The sequence below is a fragment of the Colossoma macropomum genome, unplaced genomic scaffold, assembly GCF_904425465.1.
Source record: "Colossoma macropomum unplaced genomic scaffold, Colossoma_macropomum, whole genome shotgun sequence".
Taxonomy (NCBI): Eukaryota; Metazoa; Chordata; class Actinopteri; order Characiformes; family Serrasalmidae; genus Colossoma; species Colossoma macropomum.
In genome coordinates this window covers 34,599,097-34,623,079 of record NW_023494802.1, presented here as the reverse complement: position 1 = coordinate 34,623,079, position 23,983 = coordinate 34,599,097, and the positions used below count along the sequence as shown (strand labels likewise).

At 40.6% G+C, this 23,983-nt stretch overlaps 1 protein-coding gene across 5 annotated transcripts in view; it reads left to right on the top strand.

The window, feature by feature from the left end:
- The window catches only part of hipk1a (homeodomain interacting protein kinase 1a), a 29,264-nt gene extending 5,758 nt beyond the window's left edge, over positions 1-23,506 (top strand). The window contains exons 2-16 of one of the 5 annotated variants that reach the window (XM_036590823.1): positions 50-789; positions 1,654-2,027; positions 2,433-2,556; positions 3,103-3,222; positions 3,343-3,429; positions 3,989-4,170; positions 4,543-4,693; positions 5,756-5,960; positions 7,730-7,848; positions 14,528-14,685; positions 15,743-15,898; positions 16,032-16,172; positions 18,276-18,472; positions 18,571-18,701; positions 19,977-23,506. In XM_036590823.1, coding sequence (XP_036446716.1) covers positions 52-789; positions 1,654-2,027; positions 2,433-2,556; positions 3,103-3,222; positions 3,343-3,429; positions 3,989-4,170; positions 4,543-4,693; positions 5,756-5,960; positions 7,730-7,848; positions 14,528-14,685; positions 15,743-15,898; positions 16,032-16,172; positions 18,276-18,472; positions 18,571-18,701; positions 19,977-20,411 — 3,318 coding nt within the window. In that variant the 5' untranslated portion in view covers positions 50-51 and the 3' untranslated portion in view covers positions 20,412-23,506. Of the gene's footprint in view, positions 1-49; positions 790-1,653; positions 2,028-2,432; positions 2,557-3,102; positions 3,223-3,342; positions 3,430-3,988; positions 4,171-4,542; positions 4,694-5,752; positions 5,961-7,726; positions 7,849-14,527; positions 14,686-15,742; positions 15,899-16,031; positions 16,173-18,275; positions 18,473-18,570; positions 18,702-19,976 lie in introns of all 5 variants that reach the window. The other 4 variants (XM_036590820.1, XM_036590821.1, XM_036590822.1 and 1 more) reach the window with 4 other exon arrangements.
- Positions 23,507-23,983: the final 477 nt, after the last annotated feature.

Sequence of the window (23,983 nt, the reverse complement as noted above, 5' to 3'; positions counted from 1 at the left end):
CGATACTGAAATGCCGTCTCTAGTAACGTTCCCTTCTCCTTTCCTGCAGGAATGGCCTCCCAGCTCCAGGCATTCTCCTCCCCTTCGATCTCCTCCAGTGGCATCTCCCGCTCCAAGAAGCTCAAGCTGGAGAGCAATGCGTGGGATGTAAGCAGCCAATCAGGTGAGAGTGGCTACTACCTGCAGAGCCCTGGCCAGACCAATGGATCCTCGCCCTCAGCTTCAGGGTTCACCTCGGGCTACGGCTCCTCCAGCCTGGTCTTTCCGCCCTCTGGGGGCTCCCGGGATCAGACGGTGGTCCGTGCGGCAGACAGCACCGGAAGTGCCCCGGGACCTTCGTCCTCCTCTTCTTCCTCATCCTCTTCTAGCCGGCGGGCCAAAGACGGGGCCTCAGCCTCACGATCCAGCGACGGCTACCAGAAGCACAGCAGCAGCCTGAAGAGGAAGAGTGAGGAGGTCGACAGCAGCGACAGCGTCCAGATCCTGGAAGAGCTCTCGGCTCCAGTGCTGTCTAACAGAGTGGCCGGAGGCGGAGGCACCACCACAGCACAGTCCATCGCTCACTCCACCTCCACCACCAAGAGCAGTAACTCGCACAGTGAGGGAGACTACCAGCTGGTGCAGCACGAAATCCTCTGCTCTGTCTCCAACAGCTATGAGGTGCTGGAGTTTCTCGGCCGTGGCACCTTCGGCCAGGTGGCCAAGTGCTGGAAGCGTGGCACCAACGAAATAGTGGCCATCAAGATCCTCAAAAATCACCCCTCCTACGCTCGACAAGGGCAAATCGAGGTACAAGCCTTGAAGCCAAGGTTTCTTATTCAGTTTTTAGTCTTAAGGCTTATTATACAGTAACTACTATGGAAATAATAAGTAAGTTATATGTAGTTATGCAAGTGTGGACCCACATACGAGCTTGTATGGTTAAAGTAATAATGTTAATGTATCGGCATCAACAGATATACATGAAAAAATACTGGAGATTGGCATTGGCCCACACTTCCCATGCAGTGTATTCCTATAAAAAATAGTTATAAATATATATCTGCATTTTTGGTCATTGAGCTTTTACAGAGCTTTTATATTCAACATTCTACATACAACACATGTAGAATTATCTTAGAAGTCATTGCAAAATTTCTGCATAATTCAGCTGTTGTGTCCTAACCGATTCAGATTTCTTTACAGTGGTAATGATAGGAACCAGGAGTCACAATGTCTACAGCACTAATATAGCCATTTTATTTAGCATCCAAAACCACCTTTGAACTTGTGTGCTTCTTCTGAGTTTATGTGTTGTTTATGATGATAATATAGTGGTAAAAAAATGTTTGTTCAGGAACTATTTTTGTCTTCCAACACTCTACATGTATGTCTCTTCCATGAATGGATTTAAATAACATTTTTTTAGGCCAAGACTTTCACAATTCTATCATAAAACAATGTGTCACATGTGTGTGTAAAACAAAAAAAAATCGGTGGAATTTCCATTGAACACTAAACAAAGTAAGAAGCTAAAAACAAAGAATTTCAATAATGATCAATTTTGTTATCATTTTCACCTAGGCCTTACGTGATACTGTTGTCAGCTTTAAAAATACATTTAGCCATTTAGCTTTAGTTTAATGTTTAGTATAATGTCTCTCTTTTCCTTAGGTGAGCATCTTGAGCCGCCTGAGCACGGAGAATGCTGACGAGTTTAACTTTGTGCGCTCCTATGAGTGCTTCCAGCACAAGAACCACACGTGCCTGGTGTTCGAGATGCTGGAGCAGAACCTCTACGACTTCCTGAAGCACAGCAAGTTCAGCCCACTGATGCTGAAGTGCATCCGGCCCGTGCTGCAGCAGGTGGCCACAGCGCTCATGAAGCTGAAGAGCCTGGGCCTGATCCATGCCGACCTCAAGCCTGAGAACATCATGCTGGTGGACCCCATCAGGCAGCCCTACAGAGTCAAAGTCATCGATTTCGGCTCAGCCAGCCACGTTTCCAAAGCTGTGTGCTCCACTTATCTGCAGTCCAGATACTACAGGTGAGTGACAGGTTGTGAATGTATAATGTTACTGTGGAGGATCTTCACAATATTATTTTTAGGCTGCGTTCATATTACAGGCCTCATTTTTGGCTCATAACCGATTGTTCTGCTTTGCTGGTTCATGTTCGTGTATTTACAGTCATATTCCAAGGTTTGAAAATCTCGGTAAAATGACGTTTTGTTGATTTGATAGGTGAAAATAAGTTAACACATCCTCAAACCTAAATGTGTCCGAAATATGATTTGTTGAGTTTAACATATTGGAAGAAAATAGAGTATAAAATATAAACTGTGCCATAGCTTTAGCACAAGCCTCATTTTATGTTTTTTTTTCTCAGTGTGTTAAATTCAGAAAGCTGCATATATAAACCTCATCTTAATGTTCTCTCTGTTTTCCTCCAGAGCTCCTGAGATTATCTTGGGTCTGCCGTTCTGTGAGGCCATTGATATGTGGTCTTTGGGCTGTGTTATTGCTGAACTGTTCCTGGGTTGGCCACTGTATCCTGGAGCCTCGGAGTATGATCAGGTCAGCAAACAGCTGTGAACCCAGTTTTTCTTACTTCTTGCTTTTCACTGATCTTTGGCCTGTGATTTCTTCTGATCTAGGGTCATTTACACACTTTCTTTACTAATGTTTGTTGTCCACAAGAAGGAGGTGATGTTGTGAAAGCAAATTCTATTGCTAACTACTTGACTAGTTTGGGTATCTCTAGTGCTAAGTCTGTGAATGTGATTTTTAGGTTCTTGATGAAGGTCTTTACAGCCTAAGGCTTATGGTACAGTTACCACCTGGACTGCAGTGCAGTTATTCTTAGGTTATAGAAATGTGTAATAAAAGTTGTCCATTTAAGGAGTTAAAATATCTTGGAATTTTGTTTTCAAACATTTCAGTGGGATGGACTCAAGAATTTGGTCTGAAATGTAAGAATGTAAATATTTAGAAAGGAGGTCCTGTCAGTATTATGTGTACTGGAAGTGAGACGTGAGATTCTTTCTGTATTTTCCCAGAATTTCCGTTTTCTTAAAACCATTCTCACCCCTAAAGATTAATCGCTATGTTGTGCTGCTGCAGATCCGATACATCTCCCAGACGCAGGGTCTTCCAGCAGAGTATCTCCTGAGTGCAGGCACCAAAACCAGTCGCTTCTTCCACAGAGGCCCAGACGCCAGCTACCCGCTATGGAGACTCAAGGTCCTTCAGCCGTGAAGCTTGGGTTTTGTTGCTTTTGCTTTATAACGTAACCGTAATGGAAGTTAATCGAGATTAATGCTTTCTTATTTTAAATCTCTGTCTGATGCTTTTTGTATTTAGACGCCTGCAGAGCATGAGGCAGAGCTTGGCATCAAATCCAAAGAGGCTCGGAAATACATCTTCAACTGTCTTGATGACATGATGCAGGTTGTTTGTGCATTTTTGCGCCTAATCATATTATTTCTATGGTTGGCTGCACAATTATATATGTGTATTATCACATTATTGATTCACTAATGCAGTTTTAATATGTTACAAATGAATATTGTACTTGTTAATTTTTTAATGCTATATTGTCAGTATTTTTTTGTACTTTTTTTAAAATTACAAACCAAATGTGGGTGTGGCTTAAATCAGAAATGAGTGCAAGGTGCTGCAAGAGGGTACATTTAGTAACTGTAAGGGGTTGCAGACTAATCAAGAAGCGCTGGTGTTAATGACATGCATGCGGAATGTAACTTAGACACCCAATGAGCAGTCTGTGTTTTGGAACAGGCCTGCTTATTGGTTTACAGATGCTAAGACTGGCTGTTTAGGTATTGCATTTTGGTGTTGAATAACAGGATTTTTGGAGTGCTCAGTTGTAGTGAAGTAATTCATTTTTTGTACCATGAAATAGGACTGAAATATAAAATATACAAAGTAATTTACTGCAAAATTGAAATTTTTGCTGATTTGAAATATAGCACATGTATCTCTTCTGCAGGTCAATATGACTAATCTGGAAGGCACCGACATTTTGGCAGAGAAGGCTGACAGGCGGGAGTTCATCGACTTGCTGAAGAAGATGCTCACACTAGACGCAGACAAAAGGATCACGCCAATGAAGACGCTTAACCACCCGTTTGTGACGATGACCCACCTTCTGCACTTTCCTCATAGTGCACAGTAAGCTGGCTCTGCAGTTCTTTTCTTTTTAAATCAGAAAACACCTGATATTAAATTATTGTTGTTTGTCATCAGTTGAAATGTATAATTTAAATAGCGCTGGTTCCTCAAGAAAATCTTTTGTCTCCGTTTCTTCTGAAATTGGGGTCACCCACTGAGACATATATTGCAGCTCAAGGGGCTAAAAATAAACATACTGAAGCTTCATGAAAATCAGACTTGTTTTTTTTTAAGAGACAGCTTCTTTCCTTAAAGGAATACTGCCTTGTACTTACTAAAAGATTTCAGTACTTTAATTTAAAAGTCGGAATAAATCCAGTTAATTCACTGACCCTCAATGTTATAATCTGCTGTTTCTCTGTCTGGGTACAGTGTGAAGTCCTGCTTCCAGAACATGGAGATTTGCAAGCGCAGGTGCACCGCCTTCGACAATAACAAGAACCTGTTTAGCAGTAACAATGGGCCGAGTGCAGCCGCTAACCTCACTGTGACCTTCAGCAGCCAACTCAGTCAGCACAGTCAGGTAGGGAATAACACAAGCCCTTCAGGGCAGATGCTGTGAGAAATGTGTAGTCCATATTTTATCAACTGCGCAAGAGTTCACAAGATCATGGTCTTGTGAGGCCCCTGGGCAAAAGAATTGTTGGAGGCCTCCCGCAATTCAACCATAACCTGAATATAATGAGACCTGTATATTAAGATAAGAAATATTTCATTACTTTTGTTAATATTTTGTTATAAATAAACAAACTTGGCCTTATTCATTTCTTATTCATTTCAATTTAATTTCAACCAAGATTTCTCTTATTTCTTTTGATTCCAGGCCAGACATTTGATTCGAATGGCAACAGCATCAAAAAACAGAAAACTGGCCTAAACAATTATTTTCATGTTATTCATTTATTTCATCCATGTAGTCATTTGTACATATTTGTTCAAATGCTTTTTATTCATCTAATGTTTATATCTGCAGTGGATTGCCTTAAGTATTTGAACTATATCGAGCCTTGTGGTCTGAGACCCCTGAAGGCTTCTTGTGGTCAGAGGTACCTGGGCACTGTCCTCAGTGTCCTGGTCCATAGTCCATCCTTGGCTGTAGCAGTGTAAACTAACCAGGCAGTTGATTTCTGTGCTGTAGTAGCCAAACTGTTTCAGCAACGTTCTACTTTAACTGTGCTGGTTAGAAAATAACAGCCATCTCATTTGAATATTCAGCATGGAGCACAATTTAAAGTAATAGTTAGGTTAATAATAATTAAATTTACACAAATTTCCCCTTACACCATGACTTAATAGATAAGCAAAAGCATTTTTGGTACCTGAAGTTTGCGTCTTTAGTTTAGCACTGAGCTACTTTATCTAACTAGTAATGGAAGCTTTTACCCAAAAATAAGCATCATTCAAACTGCATGCCAGTATCACATACTTGTACTTTCAAATAGAATTGCTTATGTAGTTTCTGACTATAAAAATAGACAAAGGTGTGTTGCATAGTTAAAAACAGTTGTGAGAGTTGCCCTGAATCCTAAAATTTATCTGTGCTTTTTTAGTGCGTCACCTGCTGTCTCTGTTTTGTTTCTAGCAGATGGCGCCATCTGGTGGTCAGTCTCTATCTCTGAGCAGTAATGTTCCTCTACTCAACTACCAACCGGGTCTGTACCAGCAGGCCACCATCAACATCCCAGGCCTTACACAGCAGAGTGTCCCGCTACAGGCCCGTCCCACACAGCTCTGCCCCCAGACAGAACCCTTCCAGCAGACCCTCATTGTCTGCCCCCCGACTATACAAGGTCAGGCCAACAGATCCTTCTTAGCTGATACGGAGACATTCTCTAGCTCTGTTAGTGTGAGAGATTCAGGCATGGTTATAAGTAGGGGGGTACACAATATGGCAAAAATACAATATCACAATGCTGTAAAAAATGTTTTCACGATACATATCACAATATTTTTGTTTTTATACATGGAACAGATTAGTTTGATACATTAGAAGAAACCCAGCAGTGCAATGTTTTAAAAAATACTGTCAAAAACTGAATATGGTGATTATGCAATGATTTTTATTTAACATTTCACACCCTACACTGCACTAAGGCCTTCTTAAGGGCCTCTAAGTAAAATATTTATTCATGCAGTTGCATTCGTTCCAAGATATGGGCTTTGCTGTTTATTTGCTGTGCTAGCTTTATGTGGGGTGGCACTGCGGCACACAGATATTTCATTGGCCACCTTGGGTACCCAGTCCCGGAACCCATTTGTGAAAGAACAAAATGCCATAAGTAAAGAATAAAAATGAAAAGAATACAATCACTGCAACCAGATAAAGCTCCACAATTTAGCATGATAAAATGCATTTTTGTTGTTTAACCAAATAAGTATCACATTTAAATTACAGTACTGTGCAAAATCAGAGACTAACCTTTATTTAATTTCCAGCCAAAATGGCTATTATGCACGTGTTATTAATTTTTCAGGAGGCATTTCTAAGAAGATTGGATTTAGGGTTATTCACTGGCATGAGGGACGAGACAGACAAAGGAAAATAAGTGAAAAACAGGAGTTTTTTCTTGATATTGATATTGAAATAAGATATTGAAAAAATGGCCAGGTAGACCACCAAAACCGTTCCCACCAAATAAAGAGTCCTTACAGTTTTCATCTTTGAGAGAGAGAGGAGATCAAGCTCCGCTCTTGCTTCAGATCTGAAGAAATTCCGTTTCTGTCCATCCATAAGAAGCAAGAAGTGCAACCAACATCTAAGACTGAACTTTAGAGGTGTGGAAAAATATCACTGCAAATTTCTTTGAAAAACTGAGAGCAAGTCTCCTGAAAAGAATGGAAGGCAAACTAAATACTGACAAATTTGATATTATATGTAGTTGTTGATGCTTGTGTGTCATTTTCTGTTAAATACATTTTCTGTTTTCTCTGTGACACTAAAAAGTTAACATAATGGCTGTTTTGTCTGGAAATTAAATCAATGAAGAGTGGTCTCTGACTTTTGCGCAGTACCGTGTATTAGAAAAATTCACAGATGTATTGTTATTTATTACTCATAGAACCTTAACTGTGGCTGCAACAAACAGTTGACAAAGTTGATGTTCAGTGTTCATGATGATTATGTAAGTCATGCCTTAATAGAAAAAACCTTACAAACAAAAGTGCCTTATTGCTCTGGAATGTTAGGATGATACATTTGGTCATCTGGACAGATTGCAGTACACTCCAAGAAGAACAGGAGGTGATTTGACTTGTTTTGTTGCCCCATAAAAACAGACAAAACTTTGAGCGATGGCGGCGTTGTGACAGAGCTAATGAGAGGAAACAGCAGTGAGCGTAGTGGTTCAATTAGTCAAACAATAGTCAGTAGATTAATTCATCATATAAATAATCATTAGCTGCAGTCCTTTTTATAATGACAAATTATTAATCAGTCATAATTGATTAATAAGTGTTTCTGTCTGTATCTATTGCTTAATCTACATTTTTCTGAATTTTGATTGGTAATCACTGTGCTGTTGTTATAGTAACTGAGTGCAGTATCTCTTTATTCCAGCAGGGCTTCAGCCGTCCAATAAACACTCGGGTTATCCAGTGAGGATGGACAATTCTGTCCCTATGGTCCCTCAAAACCAGTCCACCCAGTCCCTGCACATCCAGCCGGGCATGCTGACACAGGTAGGACCTCTGAGTGTGCATACATGTTTGTGAGACAGAGGGAGTGAGAGCTTTACCTGGAACTGGTTCTGTCTTCTGAATGGCTTCTGTGGCATTTTTCCATGCGTTTGACTCCTTCTTCCTGAACGTGATGGTTTGTAGGATCTAATGCTGTTTTGTTCTTTTTCTAACAATGTTTTTGACTGAAAAATAAGGCCAGTTCAATAATGTCAGTATTGATACTAATGGGATGAAAGGAGTCTGTGCCAGATTGCACTTTGTGGTGTGTTCTTTGGTATTATTAATAAAATTGTAAAGTATTTTTCTGTCCTGTACTATCAATTTAACAGTCGTTCAGGACGGTCTGAATGCATAAAGTTGTCTGTACTAAAGCACATGACCACTTTTTAAACTCTTAAACCCTAAGAGCCTGTATGTGGGCCAACAATTCCATTTCATACTCTCAAAACTACATATTAGTTTCGTAGTAGTTTCTAAATAATACCTTATTTATGTCATAACAAAACTTTCTATTTCTGAAATGGAAACTTTAAAGGGGTGTTCTGGCCTAAAACTATAGATTTCATTCATCAGTGTCGTCTCACTGCCGTACCCTGCATGCATTACTCAAATACATCATACATCCTTTGGGAATCCCTGTAGTGTCAACCAATTCTGACTGCTAGCGTAGCCACTGATCTGCATGCTAATAAATACAACCAAACCAGCACTAGAGTAACCCTTACCTTGGTCGCTGTATGAAATCATAAAGAAAGCAGTATCTGCATAGTAAAAAAGGAGCCAAACTGGTATAAGGTATCGAAATCGAAATATGTATCTTGCTGACTTTATTAGCAAGGTATAAGTCCTCCTCGGCTGATAAGTCACCTCCTTTATTGTCCTTTATACCTTATTACAATTATGTTGCTGCAATAAAATATTCAGTTTCCTAGAAATAATGTTAGTTGTTTGCCTTTCTTCAAAACAGCCCCCACCTTCAAGACACATCCTCACCTTCAAGATATGTCATCAGGAAGTGGTCTTCCTTGTGTTTACACCAGAAAATCTTACTCTAGAGCCCATGTGTCAAACACAAGGCCCACAGGCCAAATCAGGCCAGTGGCACATTCCTGTTCAGCCTGCAAAATTATCTTTATTTTCTTTTAATATTAGCCCATCTCACACTGAACTGCACTACAGTCCCCAGAATGCACTGCAACATAATGTTCACTCTGACCCTCTTCCCCCCAAAAAATCTATAGGCCAGTGATTACACAAAAAGAAAAGATGCATGGTTTCTCGTTCAAGCAAATAGGCAGTTTAAAAAAACCTAACTCCTGGGGACTTTTAAAGGGGTTCAACAATTCTCTGTCGCTGATGAAGCCTGTTGTTTTGTATAAAGCAATTTGTTATTTTTGAATAGTTTAAGTATTCCAAAGGTTTGTTGAGATTTTTTTAATATGGCCCTTTTACTGGTTGAGTTTGAGACCCCTGCTCTAGAGACTACTGAGGTGGCACTTTAGGATGCAGATCAGCATATTTTCACCAGATACAGTGATGGTTATATTTTCATTTTGGCCAGAGTGTCCCTTTAAAGTAACAAGAGTTTATTTCAAGTAAAATAGGTCAAATAGTTATTAAGTGAATGTAATGTAAAAACTATGTGGTATTTTTAAATGGTGTGGAAAATGAAAACATTGCAATGTTTTGTTATGACAGCGACAATATAGTAGCTGAATAAATGAATAATTGGTTAGAAGACTAATAAATAAGTAATAAGCTTAGGGTTTAAGAGGTTAAATAAGCCCTCCCTTTATGTATTTCTCACTGTTTGTGCTGTAACCTCTCTCTTGGTGTTGTTCGTGAAAATACGTAGTAATTCAGTCACTCCTTTCCTCCCGCATACAGTGTGTTTTAATCCTCCAAACTCCTCCCCCTCCACACACCCCTCCGCCCCCTCAACCCCTCCCCCCGCAGGGCTCCTGCACGCCGCTGATGGTCGCTGCCCTGCACCCCCCCATGGCAGGAGTGACCCCGCTGTACCCGGTGCCCCTGGCACTGGGCTGCTCATCCGGGAGAGGCGGGCATCTGGAGCAGAGCGGCGCAGCCATGCTGGTAAAGCCACGCCACGGCTACCGCAGAAACCCCTACCGATTCCTCCCCCTGCTCAGACCTATCCTCTCCTCTCCTCCCCAGCTCGCTCCTCCAGGGGTCTGCAGACTCAAAGCATGATGGGACGCATGTGGCTTTACCAGTCTGCGCTTCTGCTTGCAGTTTCCAGCGTCCACCCCCATCTCCCTCACCCTTTACTTGGTCCAAAACTCCCAGCTCTGGCACTCTGACCCAGCAGTGCTGCTCAGAGATGGGCTTCCTATTCAGCCCAGTTTTGCTCTGTTTCAGCTCCCAAACCTACATTAACCCAGAGAGCATTTTTAAAAACCTTTATTTTCAGTGAATGAATACACCATTTCCGTGAGGACGGGAGGCCAAAGGAAGAGAAAAAAAATCACTTTTGAAAAGTATCCAAATTCATGCGAATGGGGCCTGGGACAGAAATATGTAAATGAGCTCTGTTTTGATTGGCTGTCCTCTGTTGTATCTCAAAAAGCAGTCCAGGCTAGAAGACTTCATATAACTTCAGAGTGAACAGGCAGGGCTGAGCTGTTATAGACCAAATAAACAGATCTATGTAAAAATGTTGGTTGTCTTGACCTCACAGAAACAATGAATTCAAAATAGTTTTTGCAAAATAAATTTTCTGTGATATGCACCGTTAAAAGGTACCGTAGTATGGAAAAAGAAATTTACATTGTCTGTTTCAAAGCATACCATTCACCCCTCGTTCTGTATATGGAAACTATTGCTAACTTGTTTGAATTCATCGTGGTCGTGATGCCACAACTATGAATATAGGCACTCCTCCTCATTCAGCCAACAGCAGTTGATCCCATCTATTCATGTTGAAGTGATAAAGAATATTGTTTCTTAAGAAGGTCTTTAGCAGAGTTATTGGAGTGGAAGAGTAAAATGATTAATGATAAATATTCCTGCCTGGAAGCAAATGGATCTCTGCAGCCTTCTGAATGATTCAGACGTTCAAAAGGAGCAGCTTTATTTTACGAACTTCCTGAGCATTTCTGAACTTCCACTCGTTTTTGCCAAAACTGTTTTTCTGAATGAAGCATGATACCAGATGGCCAATCAGAACGGAGCAGAATTCATTCATATATTACAGTCTTAAAGGCACCAGAAGTCTAAACAGAAAGTTTGGAAAATGGTCATGTAAAAATCAGTTATAGCTGATTTTGTTCATAAAACCACACAAACATTACAACAAAAAAGATCCAAGAAGGGGCCTTTACAGGGGCTATATGCTACATTTTCTTGTTTTTTATTTCCCTGCAATCCATTTATGAGCTTTATGTGGTTTTATGTACCAAAAACTGTGAAAATTCCTTTTTATATTTAAATTTTTCAATCTGTCTTTATTTTTTGGAATCAAACAGGCTGTTTTTGATACTGTGCCTTTAAGACTGATAAATGTGAGTGTGCTCTGTTCTCACTGGCTGCCCTGTATTGTGCCTCCTTCAAAAAGCAGTCCAGACTAAAACACTCTTTCTTTGTGAACGGGCAGAGCTAAGCTGCTATAGGCTGAATAGGCTGATGTAAATGTGTTGGTTTTCGTTTCATCACAAAAAACATTGAATTAAAAATGGGCTGTTTTTGCAGCTTAGTTCACATATATGGAAAGTGAATGATACATTTTGAAACTGCTTTTGATTTATTTAAAAAATATAAGGAAAGTTTGGTTTCCCATCACATGAGCTCTTTCTAGAACACTTAATTCCTGGTACAGGTGTACCAGAAGCTAGTTTAGAGCAAAAATGTGGAACATCTGACCCTGAGAACTTGACTGATAAACGCTGTACAGTGCGTCAAGGACTAGAAGCTGTTGTTGTGATTGAGTTAACTCCACATCAGCAGATTTGCTCCTTGACTTGAATTCTGTCACATCTGTTTTCACATCTGCAGTGAGTTTGTTTGATTTCAGCTTTGTTCTCACTCTTGTGAAAGCAGATTTTTGAACACACACCAAAGAAACATTTTACAGTTTGATTAAAGTAGATGAGCTCTTAGAAATAAAAGAAATCTGGATAATTAAATTATTAAAATGTAGCCAAAGTGATTCTGAGTGTTTTGGTGTGAAATGCCCCATTCTAGGGAAACTACCCATCTCATAGAAAGTTCTTACATGAAATGGTCATGAATGTGTTCCCTTATAGTGGAAGGGGAATGTAAAGCTTTAAAAAATTACTGCTATTTTACCATCATCAACATTATATATAAAAACGCAGAAGACTCATGTAGGTTCAGTGGTGTTCTTGGATAGTAAATAAAATGGCTGTATTTGTGTTGTAGACATTGCAACCCCTGGTTTTTATCACCACCTAGTCTGTAGGCATCTCTACAATACGCTATTTCACATCAAACCACTCTGAATGACTTTGTTTATGTCTCAACACTAGAATTATGGCAAAATAAAATAAAAAGCAGTGAAATTCTCCTTTAAAATGAGATGAAGGTCAGGGAAATGGTATCACTCAGAGGTTCAGGACTGTAAAATTGAAGTTATAACAAATCATATCTGACCTAAAATCTCAAACTTTGCGACATAAGAATAGTTTTAGTATTGTAAGATTGTATCAAACTATTGCTTAGGTGTTTTTACATCATACAAGCTACATCTACAGGTGACTATGACTACAGGTGGCGTGTGGATAGAGCTGAAGATATGAGCTGAATCTTTCTTTTCTTCCTCTAACTCTTACTTTTTCATTTGCAGGTTGAAATTGTGCTTTTGAGTATTTTTCGTAACCAGGTGGCCAGACTGCTCTGTCTGCAGCATGCCTTTAGTGGGATGCTTTGTATTCCCGTGGAGAGTGCAGTTTATTCCTCTTCTTCTTCTTCCTTTGTTCAGAGACCTGGTCTTTTGTCTAAAAAGGATTCTTTTTCCTTTACCTCCTTTTCCTCTTCCATTCTCTTTCCCAGCAGCAACCAGTAAGCGTCTCCCTTTCTAGGCCTCCAGACGGATTCCTTGTAGCTGAAGAATATCAGCAGTTTTATGTGGCATTATTTGTGTTATGCATGCAAACCCACATAATGAATTTCTGTGGAAAAAGTCATTATACCTCTATTTGATTCATTCAGCCAGTGTCAAAACTGAACTGCAGATAATTTTTAGTTATGCGTTTTAAAGTTTGAACCATCAGGCTCTAAACATAACTTGCAGCTTAAATATAATTTTATATTTATATAAAATAGGGTCCAAAAGTCTTAGACTCCTAGTGAATTACAAATTAAATGATTAGAATAACAATTTGAGTAAAAAGTAAATCTTACCATTTCTGGTCTAGACTTTTGGATCCCACTGTATTACAGCTGATTCATAAAGGTATTGAATGTCACAATGATGATATGAGAAGCAATAAATTGCTTTTTTTTTTTCTGTGTAAACAGAAGTCTAATCAACCTCTCCTTTAAGCAAAACAATACAAAAATACAAAAGCACCATTCACTATTGTGCAAGGTGCAAAATATACTAAAAATACAAAATTCAATTGAAAAAATATATCTATTTATTTATTTGATTCCTTAAAGAAACTTTGGGAGTGAGAATAATCATCGTGTTTGAAGTGTTTTTACAGCTCAGTAGTTCAAGATAGAATGTTTTTGAGCTTTGTAATTGGCTTTGTAGCCCAGTGGATAAGTCACTTGCTCTACATGTGGAAGTCTGGGATTCAAGCCCAGCTCAGGAGTGCATGCTACTGCTCTGTGCTTCTAGACGCCGCTTTTAACAGTACATTTCCCTCAATTTAATTACATCCATTCTGTCATCACATCATTGAAACTTATATCATGATGTTGATAAAAACGAGACTATATACAGTTTATATTAAATGTATTTATTAATGGATTACAATTGCTTCTTGTAAGTGGTTTAATTCAATACTTGGGTATTGGTGGGGTCAACTTTAAAAAGTTAAACTAAAAACTATTTGGAGCACAGTTTGGAAATGGTGCCTGAGAAGTTTTAAAAAGTTTTAATGGAAATTAATCCGGTGAGTGAGTTAGCATGGAATAATGCCACATTAAATTATTGTTGAAAAACAGTTATATTGACAAGCTAGCATGACCACTGTCAGTATTTAACTTAACTCGCACTTCTCTTTTTGTGGCTAATACATCAGATGAATTCCTTTTTCGTCAACCTGTCAACAGCTTTACACGTGTTTATGGCTTATTTCATCTATCATGTTGTCAGAGAACACGGGAGAAAAATTCATGAATATGTTGAGAACAAATTTCGCCACAGGACTCCACTGACTTGAAATTCAGTGTATGTGGTTCCCAGCATCTTTCCTTGTCGTGTTGAAGCTGTGGGTGTGTGCATGGTTTCTAGAAGCTTGTTGGATACGCTGTGTGACAGCAAGGTCTGTCTCCATGTTGCACGTGCTTGTGATGCATCTGTCAATCAACATGAATTGGATGTTCTGCATAGAATAACTGGACGTGTTTAGAAAGAAATACTAACTTGCTTTTTTAGGATTGATTAAAAGGTTTGGTCAGTAACTGCACTTTTTCTGTCTGTTTTGCTCTGTGTCTGTGTGTGATGTCCGTGTGTGTGTGTTTGTGTGTTTAGCAGGGCTGGCCTGCAGGCACACAGCAGATCCTAATCCCATCTACATGGCAGCAGATGCCAGGCATGGCTATCCACGGCACCGGCCAGACTGTTCTCACTGACTCTCCTATGGGCTCTCTGCTGGCCGACAGCTCAGGCCAGTCAAGCACCAACTGGAGGTCAGCACCACCCACACACACACCCACACACCTACACCGTATGGCCAAAAGTATGTGGACAACTGACCATCACATATGTATGAGCTTGTTGGACATCACATTTCAAAACCATAGGCATTTCTATGGAGTCTCTCCACACCCTTTGCAGCTCTAAGTGCCACCACTGTTCTGGGAAGGCTTATTCAGTCAAGAGCATTCCTGAGGTCAAACTCTGATGCTGGACGAGAAGGTCTGGCTCACAATCTGTGTTCCAGTTTAGCCCCTAGGTGTTCAGTGGGGTTGAGGTCAGGGCTCTGTGCAGGCCAGTGGAGTTCCTCCACACCAGACTCGTCAAACCGTGTCTTTATGCACCTTACTTTGTGCACAGGGACACAGTCATGCTGGAACATAAAAGGGTCTTCCCCAAACTGTTGCCACAAAGTTAGAAGCATGTAACTGTCTAAAATGTCTTTGTATGCTGTAGCATTAACATTACCCTTCACTGGAACTAAGGGGGCGAGCCTAAACCCTGAAAAACAGCCTCAGGGCCATTATCCCTCCTCCACCAAACTTTACAGTTGGCATTGTGCATTCTGGTAGATAGCGTTCTCCTGGCATCCACCAAACCCACATTTGTCCTTCAGACTGCCAGATAGTGAAACGTGATTCGTCACTCCAGAAAACACATTCCTGCTACTCCAGAGTCCAGTGGCAGCTAGTGATCTTAGGTTTGTGTGCAGCTGCTTGGCCATGGAAACCCATTTCATAAGGTTCCTAATGCACAGTTCTTGAGCTTCGGCACTCTATGGCCTCGCTCTAGGTTTGTGTGGTCTACTGCTTTATGGCTGAGCTGTTTTTGCTTCTGGACACTTCTATTTCACAGTTTAGATATAAATTTTTGCAGCGTATGCTTTGATCAGCTCTGGTACTAATCTGGACATTCTAAAAGACATTATTTAGAGAATATTCTGTACCATACTGTTCCTGTTCCATTCTGTGAGCTTATCTAGTGCAGCTCAGTGATGTAGCAGTGGTGACACTGTTTGCGATTACATTCGGTGTTGCTGTACTTCACCAGGGGAAGACATGGCAGCCAGTGTGAGGTCACACAACAAGACTCTGCACAAGGGTGTCACGTGACTGCACATCCTCTCAACATGGGCGCAGCCAGCGGCCGAGCACAGCAGAGCGGGGTCAAGAGGTCAAAAGGCCGTCATGCAGAGAACAGAGCCAGGTATGTACTGCCTCATTCTCTCAGTTTTGTTCTCTGAGTTGTATCCTATAGCTCAGTGCCTTCAAGTCATTTTTTTATATGGCATGCACATGGAGTGGTGATCTACTGACCTCTGCGTGTTGTCCTGTTGCAGGCCCATCTCCTCCGGGGTACAGAACAGCGGTGACCCGTCTCAACCCATTGTCATTTCGGACACGCCCAGCCCAGCTGTTAGCATCATCACAATCCCGAGCGACACAGAGGATGAAGACGACACCAAGGTCCCACCCACCAGGTGACATAGACATAGCCACATACCAGTTATACAAACTTGGCTTAAAGAGGATTTTTTCAACAATTCTGCATAATATAAATGGTTAAGATGTAAATCAAGTCATTCAGAGTGGTCTGATATGAAATGTGCTGTGCTGGAGTCAGAGTCATTCAGAGTGGTGGTGATAGGAACCAGACGTCTCAAGCGTTTTAAGCCTTGATAAAGCTCCCCCACAGGAAGTTATAACATGAAACAGTTATGAAAACACAGCATGATGCCTGAGAGATTGCTTTACAGTATTATTGCTGCCACCACCACCACTGTAAAGAAATCCCAGTTGGTATATTCCTCTGCAAAGAATCATTTTCACATCAAACCACTCTGAATGGCTTTGTTCAAATCTCAATTATCTAATTATGCAGAAATGCAGAAAATCAGTGGAAGTCCCTGTTTAGAAGTGCTTTCACACATACCTAGTTTGGGGCAGGCCGGTCAAACTTTTTCTTTAGTTCAATCCATTTTAGCAGGTGTCCACACTTCACCTATTTTTGGTTGCTCACTAACCAATTGAACCAAACATTCACATTTTATGATGGTCTGCATTCAACATCAGAGCATGCTCTTCTCAGTGCATGTCTGCACTGCATTGCCTAATCTGCCTGTTTTAGCATTTCATTCTACAGGCTTCTGCTGATAATGGCAGATAAGCAGTTGCAAAGTTAATTTTGTCACATGGACCATGGAACATAATATAGATAGTTTGGGTCAAACATTTTGGCACAAATTTGTATTTTGGGCTAGAACAAGCGCTTTTGCTTACTGACTGAGTGAAAACTTTGTTGAAACATGCATGCGCGAAGAGTGTAGCTAGCCCTCAGTAGGTGGTGGTAATGCACCTTAAGTTGGCCTGCCAACTGCCATTTGTCCAATAGAAGAAGACTTGGGCACCAGCTTCTCATACTACACAGCGTTAAGTAAGCTCATGCTTCATGTGGGTGTGTGTGTCCTTGCTTGAAATATTATGCTATGGGTTGCTGTGTGAGAGCTAAGGGAGCTCTAGTGGCTCCTTGTCAGCTCTTTTTCAGCTGATAGAGCATGTTAAATCGGCATCACCTGAGAACGAGCCGTGGGAAATGTAAGAAAAAAAGAACGCATTTTGTAGCCAACTTTAAGTGCAGAGTAGCAGAGTTTTATCACCAGGGATGGGAATTTGTTATTCTGTTATTCAAATTTGTAAATGCAGACTGTTTCAGTATCAAAGAAAAACTATTTCTTTTTGTCTAAAATGGTGCACAAAGAGTTAATTAAACTAAGCAACGCAGAAGTAAATGAAGAGAGTAGTTCGATTGTTTGCTATTTAAGTGAACCTTTAATGAATGGCAGTAAATACTTACTATTTCCTGTTTAAACCATCACTTAAGTAGCCTTTTTTTCCCCACCCAGTAGCCAGCTGATGTGTTTTACTTTCGCTGTCTTACACTGAATTTAGCTTATGAGATGGTGAGATGCCTTTTAAATGATGTGAGATTGGTACAGAGTTGTTTGGAGTTTAGAAAGTAACGTAGATGTAAAGCAATGAGAATTGTGAGATTACTTTTCCTAGAAAGTAATAAGTATAGTGATCCCATCTGAGAGATTTAGTAATATGTAATGGAATATTTTTTTGAGTAACTAACCCCCACTGGTGAAGGGTCAGCTTCTTATTTTGGAGCATAACCATAGTTTTCTGTTCTTGGAGCAAATCATTCAAAACTTTGCAAGGCTAATTTGTTTGTTAGCTGGTTAACTTCCATGTGGGGTATGTTTGTATATTGCTGCCCCACCAACTCAAAATTGGCTTGACTGAAAAAATGCACATACTGCTAAAGGCTTTACAATAGTGGACCTACAATACTGGACCTACAATTGTGGGGTGTGGGGTTTGAGGTGTGTCATGTACTGACAACTGTGTCCCCCTCACTTTTGAAATGGTTGTTACACCCCTGGCGTCATTTACCAAAAGTTGCAGAGGAGACAGTGTGCAGCCTAGTCTTGCTTTCCCAAACTATCACTCTAAGCCTACCTAATAATTTCTCTTGTGCTTCTCATTGATATTGATCTCACTGCTCTACTTGGCTCTCTCAGTTGCAGTGTGAACCAGCGGGCGAATGTAATCAGCTGTGTGACGGTCCATGACTCGCAGGACTCTGACTCGTCCACCTGTAGCCCCCTCAGTCCCAAGCGTCTGCCCAACTTCGTCGAAAGCAGCAGTCACCTGTCCAAGTCGCTTGCTGTGGTCATGCCCTCGGTGAAGGCCCAGCCATGGGAGGGAGCACCACCAGGTCAGTGCCCACCCTAGATTAACACTGACATTGAGAGTTCAGTCAAAAGTTACGTTCATTGATTTTCTCATATATTTTGTGTTCGGTCTTTGTTTCAGAGCAAAGCTCTGCTGCCTGTGGGAAATCGAAGAAGAGTTCAGCTCTGCAGTCCGCTAAATCAGCAGTGTCCAACAGTGAGAGGCATCAGAGAGCAGTGTCCTCCAAGTCTCAGCCTCTCAACCTGAGCCAGGTAGACCAGCACAGTTCTGCTGCTGCTGAGCCATTAGTCTTCCACTTTAGATACACAGGTGTCTAGATGCTGTTTTGTTGAGCATCACATTTCAAGGTTGTGAACTATAAAAAGCTGCAAAGGAGTATTGACTATTATTTTATTTATTTATGTTACATTTTACACTGAGTTGCAAGTCCTACCTTGTGCCTACACTCATTGTAAACAGTTCTTGAGGTTCAGGCTCTTGCAGATAATTTGATACCAGTTTAGTGAGGTTGGATGAAAAACCTAGGACAAGTTTGTAAAAGGCCGTTTTGCAAAGTATCTCACATTTTTTTCTGGGGGTGGATTTTGATGAATTTTGCTTTAGTTTGAGCCGATAAATAGATCATTTTCCTTTGTATGTGTTGGTCTAGCCTTTGATCAGTGGTCAGTTTTCAACCCCAGGGCACTACTTGCTGGATCCTTTTTGTTGGCAGACTATTTTCAACCCAGCAGTGACACTGATGTGTTTAAAAACCCCACCAAAGCAGCAGTGCCTTATATACTCACACCAGCACTTTACACACAGTACCATGTCATGTCACTGCTCTGCTGAGATTGACCCACCAACCTTGTGCACCTGTATGGTGGATACACCCAAATAATAATTGGTCAGTGGTGGTCCTATAGTGGTCTCATTCCATTGCTGATAAATTGTGCAGTAAAAGATGGGCTACAGTCAGTAACTGTAAACCTAGAAAGTGCACCTGTATAGTAGGTTTTTCTGAGTATAGCCAGATTGATAAGCAGCACCATGTTACATCATTTATAACTCGTTCCTTACATGACATTTATTGAGATTTCTAAGGTCAGCTGTGTTGTGAATAGGCCTATTGTATTTCATAGCTCGTCTGAGTTTGAGCATGGCCAATGTATTGATTTGTTTATGTATATGTTGGCCTATATTAGTCCTCAGTATATACATCACGTATTTAAACAGAGCCAAATGGGCTGGAACAGAAGCACAGCTGTTGGCAGGCAAAACAACAGTAACTCAAACACACTGCTGTACTGGAACATGTTTGTTTGTTAGTCGAAGAAACAAACAGTCTGTAGGTTTTTTTTTTCTTTTTGTTGTATTTTTTGAGCTGAAATAAAATCTCTTATTATTCTAGCTGTTAAATCTAAAGGTTATCAGACGTCAGAAAAAATAAATATTGTGGCATACTGTGTATCGAAACTTGTTGTATTGTACTGTCATATCGCCCACCTGTAGTTGTATTGTTTATTTCTTTCCGCTTCCCACTGCAGGTGCAGCAGTCCATGATGTCATCATCCCACGACAGGTCAGGAGGCGGCTCCCTGCGGCGTCAAACCACCTACCCCCCATCAGGCCCCTCCCACTCGTACAGGCTGCATGAGGCCTCTCTCTTTAGCTCTGCCCCCAACTTGTATGCTTACCCCGCCTCCGCTGCGCTGGCCTCCGTCTCGCAGGCCGTGGACCAACTGCACAACTCAGCCGCCTCGTCCTCCTCTTCCTCCTCCTCCGGCCGTCACGCGCGTGCCGCTGGCCCCTACTCCACCTCTCTGAGCCTGCTGCAGAAGAGCAATGCCATGGGCCTGATGAGTCAGGCGTCCGGTCACTATCAGCAGCCGCCCCAGCAGCAGCTCCCTGGCCAGCCGTACCAGCGGCCAGCGGCTTACCCACTCAGCCAGCGGAAACTCAACCAGTACCCTTACCTCTGAAGCCCACCCACTGAGAGAGAGGTATGAGAGAGAGAAGTCCACATACTGGTGGAAGAGAGGAGAGATTTTGACATGGAAAATATACTTGATTATGGAAGCTGATTATTGTAGGTTTTTTAACATACTTTTAACAATGTATTTGTTTTTAAATGAGGTTTATTTTAGATCATTGGTTCCCAACAGTGTCCTGGTGTACCCCAGCCTCGCACATTTAGTGTATTGCAATAGTAATGATAATAATAATGTTTATAACACTTAATTTCAGTTATAGAACTGAAAGTGTTTCTTGCTCTAACACACCTGATCCAACTAATCAGGTAATCAATAAGGATGAGCGAATAAACACCATTCAATAAAATCTGGTGTTCGTTCGATTTTAGGCATGTACTTCAGAATTTAATCCAGTAAGGTGTACGCAAAACGTGGCTGTTTCTGCGGTTTTATGTACTCTTTTCTGTTAATAACACAAGCTTCAAACGTATTTTATAGAGTGAAAACAGTGATACTTTATAAAGTGAAAACATAGTGGTGCACAGAAAGCTCCAGTTCTACACACTGAACTTGATAACATGATTTTATTGTTGCCAACAGGGACGTGCACACATCGTTACTCTTCTGGTGGCAGTTATAAACAAGTGGCTTTCTTTTTTGGGCCTTGTGCCGGGTCCATCAGGTTCATGTGGTTCAAAAGAAATAAATCATTTATTATATAAATAATGGTTCTGGGACACAAGGAGGTCATGTTGCACCCATGTCAAGAAAAATCACAACATCTAAACAGCTAGAAGCAAAAAATATTAGGAAAAATAAAAAAAGATGTGAAATTGTATGATGTAGGATTGTAAGATCAGAATTGTAAGATTGCATTAGCAGCTGTTTAAAACGATGCGGTGACACTTCATGTGTGTTCAAAGAAATACGAGTTAGTCTTCACCCTCTCAGCTTAGTAGTATAAGCTCATAACAGGAGATCTGGCTAGCAAGTGGGAACATCTGAATAGCAAATATGGTAAAAGTACCCAGTCCTACTAATTGACAAGTTGAAGTGGGTATCATGTCGCAAGACATGATCTTGTAATGATAATACACATCTGGGAACAACTTCTTTAACTGCTGCAATGAAATCTGCCTCAAACACGGGTACCTACCCTCTAAAACCCTAAAAAACATTTCCGGAAATGCAGAAACGTTGCTTTGGCGCGAGGGAGGGGGAACCCATTCCCCCCTTTATGCAGGTAACAGAAATTCTAACAGAGTCTTACTTACACCAGCGAGAAATTCTGCCCATTTCACCAAACTTCAGCTATTATTTCATAAATTAATGTTTTGGGGTTGTTTAGCCAGTTGGCAGGTTTTTCTGCTGCTGCTGCCCTGAGAGACAGGAGAAGGGTGAAGTGGACGACACGAGACTTATGGCTGACAGGAACTGCAGCGCTATTCCTCCCATTGACTTGAATAGATGCGCTATGTTGGTTTACCTTATATACCATCTTTGCCTGAATTCCTCTAGTCTGTTTGGGGTACAATCAATAGCTCAAGCAAGGCAAGCTAATTAGAGAAACACTCTCCTTGGCTGATGGAAGAGCTAACCACAGTGTTTATTGTGTTAGAAGTTTATTGTTACTGCAGGTAATGTGTCCTCCGGCCGTGACAGACATCATTTGTTCCCCTAATAAGTCTATATTCCCACCCACATTTAGCCCAAAATTACTCATAGTTGTCCACAGACATTCTCGTTACAAGACTAGGTCCACAGTTGGGAAACTCTTGAGTTCTAAATCTATGTTGAGTCTAACGTGCAGTTGATGTGTGTCTAACATCTGGCTGTTTACATTTGTCGTTCTCTAAATTTTATGGAAGGTGTGACTGTATAAACAGTAATTATTATTGTTCTTTAGCACTCTTAGTGGCAGTAGGTGTTCAAAACACACATCTAATATCCTCACACTGTTGTTGAACACCTGTAGGATATGGGTTTTATTTAACAAAAGAATTGTGCTTTCTTTTAACTGCCTTCGTCTGTGTATTTGTTGTTTTATATGGCTTTTATTTTCAAGTGCCCTTGGCTATATTAGCTCTTACGTTTTAATGTATATTCTGTGTATTTCATTAACTTATGTTGCTTTTCTAGTGCCAGACTTAAAGTCTAGCTTTGTTAATGGATATTACTGTGCAGACAATTGCATGTTGTTTATGTAGAGTCATAGGCGCTACATAGTAAAATGTTTTAGGCTGTGTCAGCAAAAATGAGTAAATAAGAAAGAAAATGCATTGAAAACATAAATATGAGAAAAGTATCTGAAAACATGGAGGCTGATGTTGTGTAGAGTGGTGGAATATGTGAACTTGTTCAGCGTGTGCAGTGGAAGTAGCACACATTGTCAATAATACAGTAGCCTATTTAGATAGCACTTAAAAAGAACGGTTACCGTGGATGTTTACGCTAAAACGAACCTGTGCCTAGTATGATGTCAACCACCTTATGTGTGCTGTGCTGACTTTGATTGTTTTTTGTTCTGCTTGGGATGCAGTTGTAGGCCAGCTGTTCATAAAGCCTTGTAGGAGTTTACATCTGATCTAATCTGATCTAAGTAGCACTTTCCTGAAGAGCAGCATTTGTGCGGCTGTGTTAGCCTTTCATGATAACTGACATAAACTTACATAAATCTTTATAAAGGCTTATTCCAACAAGCATCAGTGGTCAGAAAGGCCATTGTTGATGACATTTCACATCAGCTAGTGCTACGACAACAAGCGCATGTTGGAATAAGTCTTCATAAACATCTATAGAGCTTTATGTCACTTGTTATGAGAGGCTTATGTAGGTGTCGTAAAGCCGTATGAAAGCTGCCTGTCAGTAAGTGTTATCCTGATCTTAGATCAGTGCTTCTCTTTGCAGCCTTTCTGGACGCAGGCCCAGTGCTACATGTTGGTCTTTCTTGTTTGTTTTCAGATGAATTCAGATCAGTGCAATTATGGATGTTTCTACTATTCTATCACAATGTGAAAGTGGAGTATAAAAGTAGATCAAATTACAGTAACTCTCCATAAATATACATATTGTATATGCACAATAAAAGTTTTCAGTGTACATTGGCCTGTCTTGTGTGAGTGCTTTCTTGTTTTTGAACATGCATTTGCTTTTTTTTGCCCATAAAGCCGTAATAGTGTGTCAGGGTTTGGAAGCTGTCAGTGTGCTTATTGTTTGCACTGCTAACTGGGAATCACAAACAGCCTTAAAAATAAAGGTGCCACAATGTGGCATATCTCAAAGGTTTCTTGGAGAGATGCCACAGAAGAATGTTTGGTTCCCTAAAGAACCATGTTTGAGATCTGCGAGTATGAAGAACCTTTTCAAGGTTTACAGAACCTTCACAGAATGTGCCCAATGAGAGAACAAACATGTTTGTACTATATGTAGCTTATTAAATTCTTATTTTATGTAAAAGTATTTTGGAAACAATATACAGTTTGAAGAGCCCATATTCTCATATTTTACTGTATTCATCTGAGGTCTTATCATATGATGATTTGGGTGAGTTCATGTACCCAAAACACTTAAAATTGATTTTT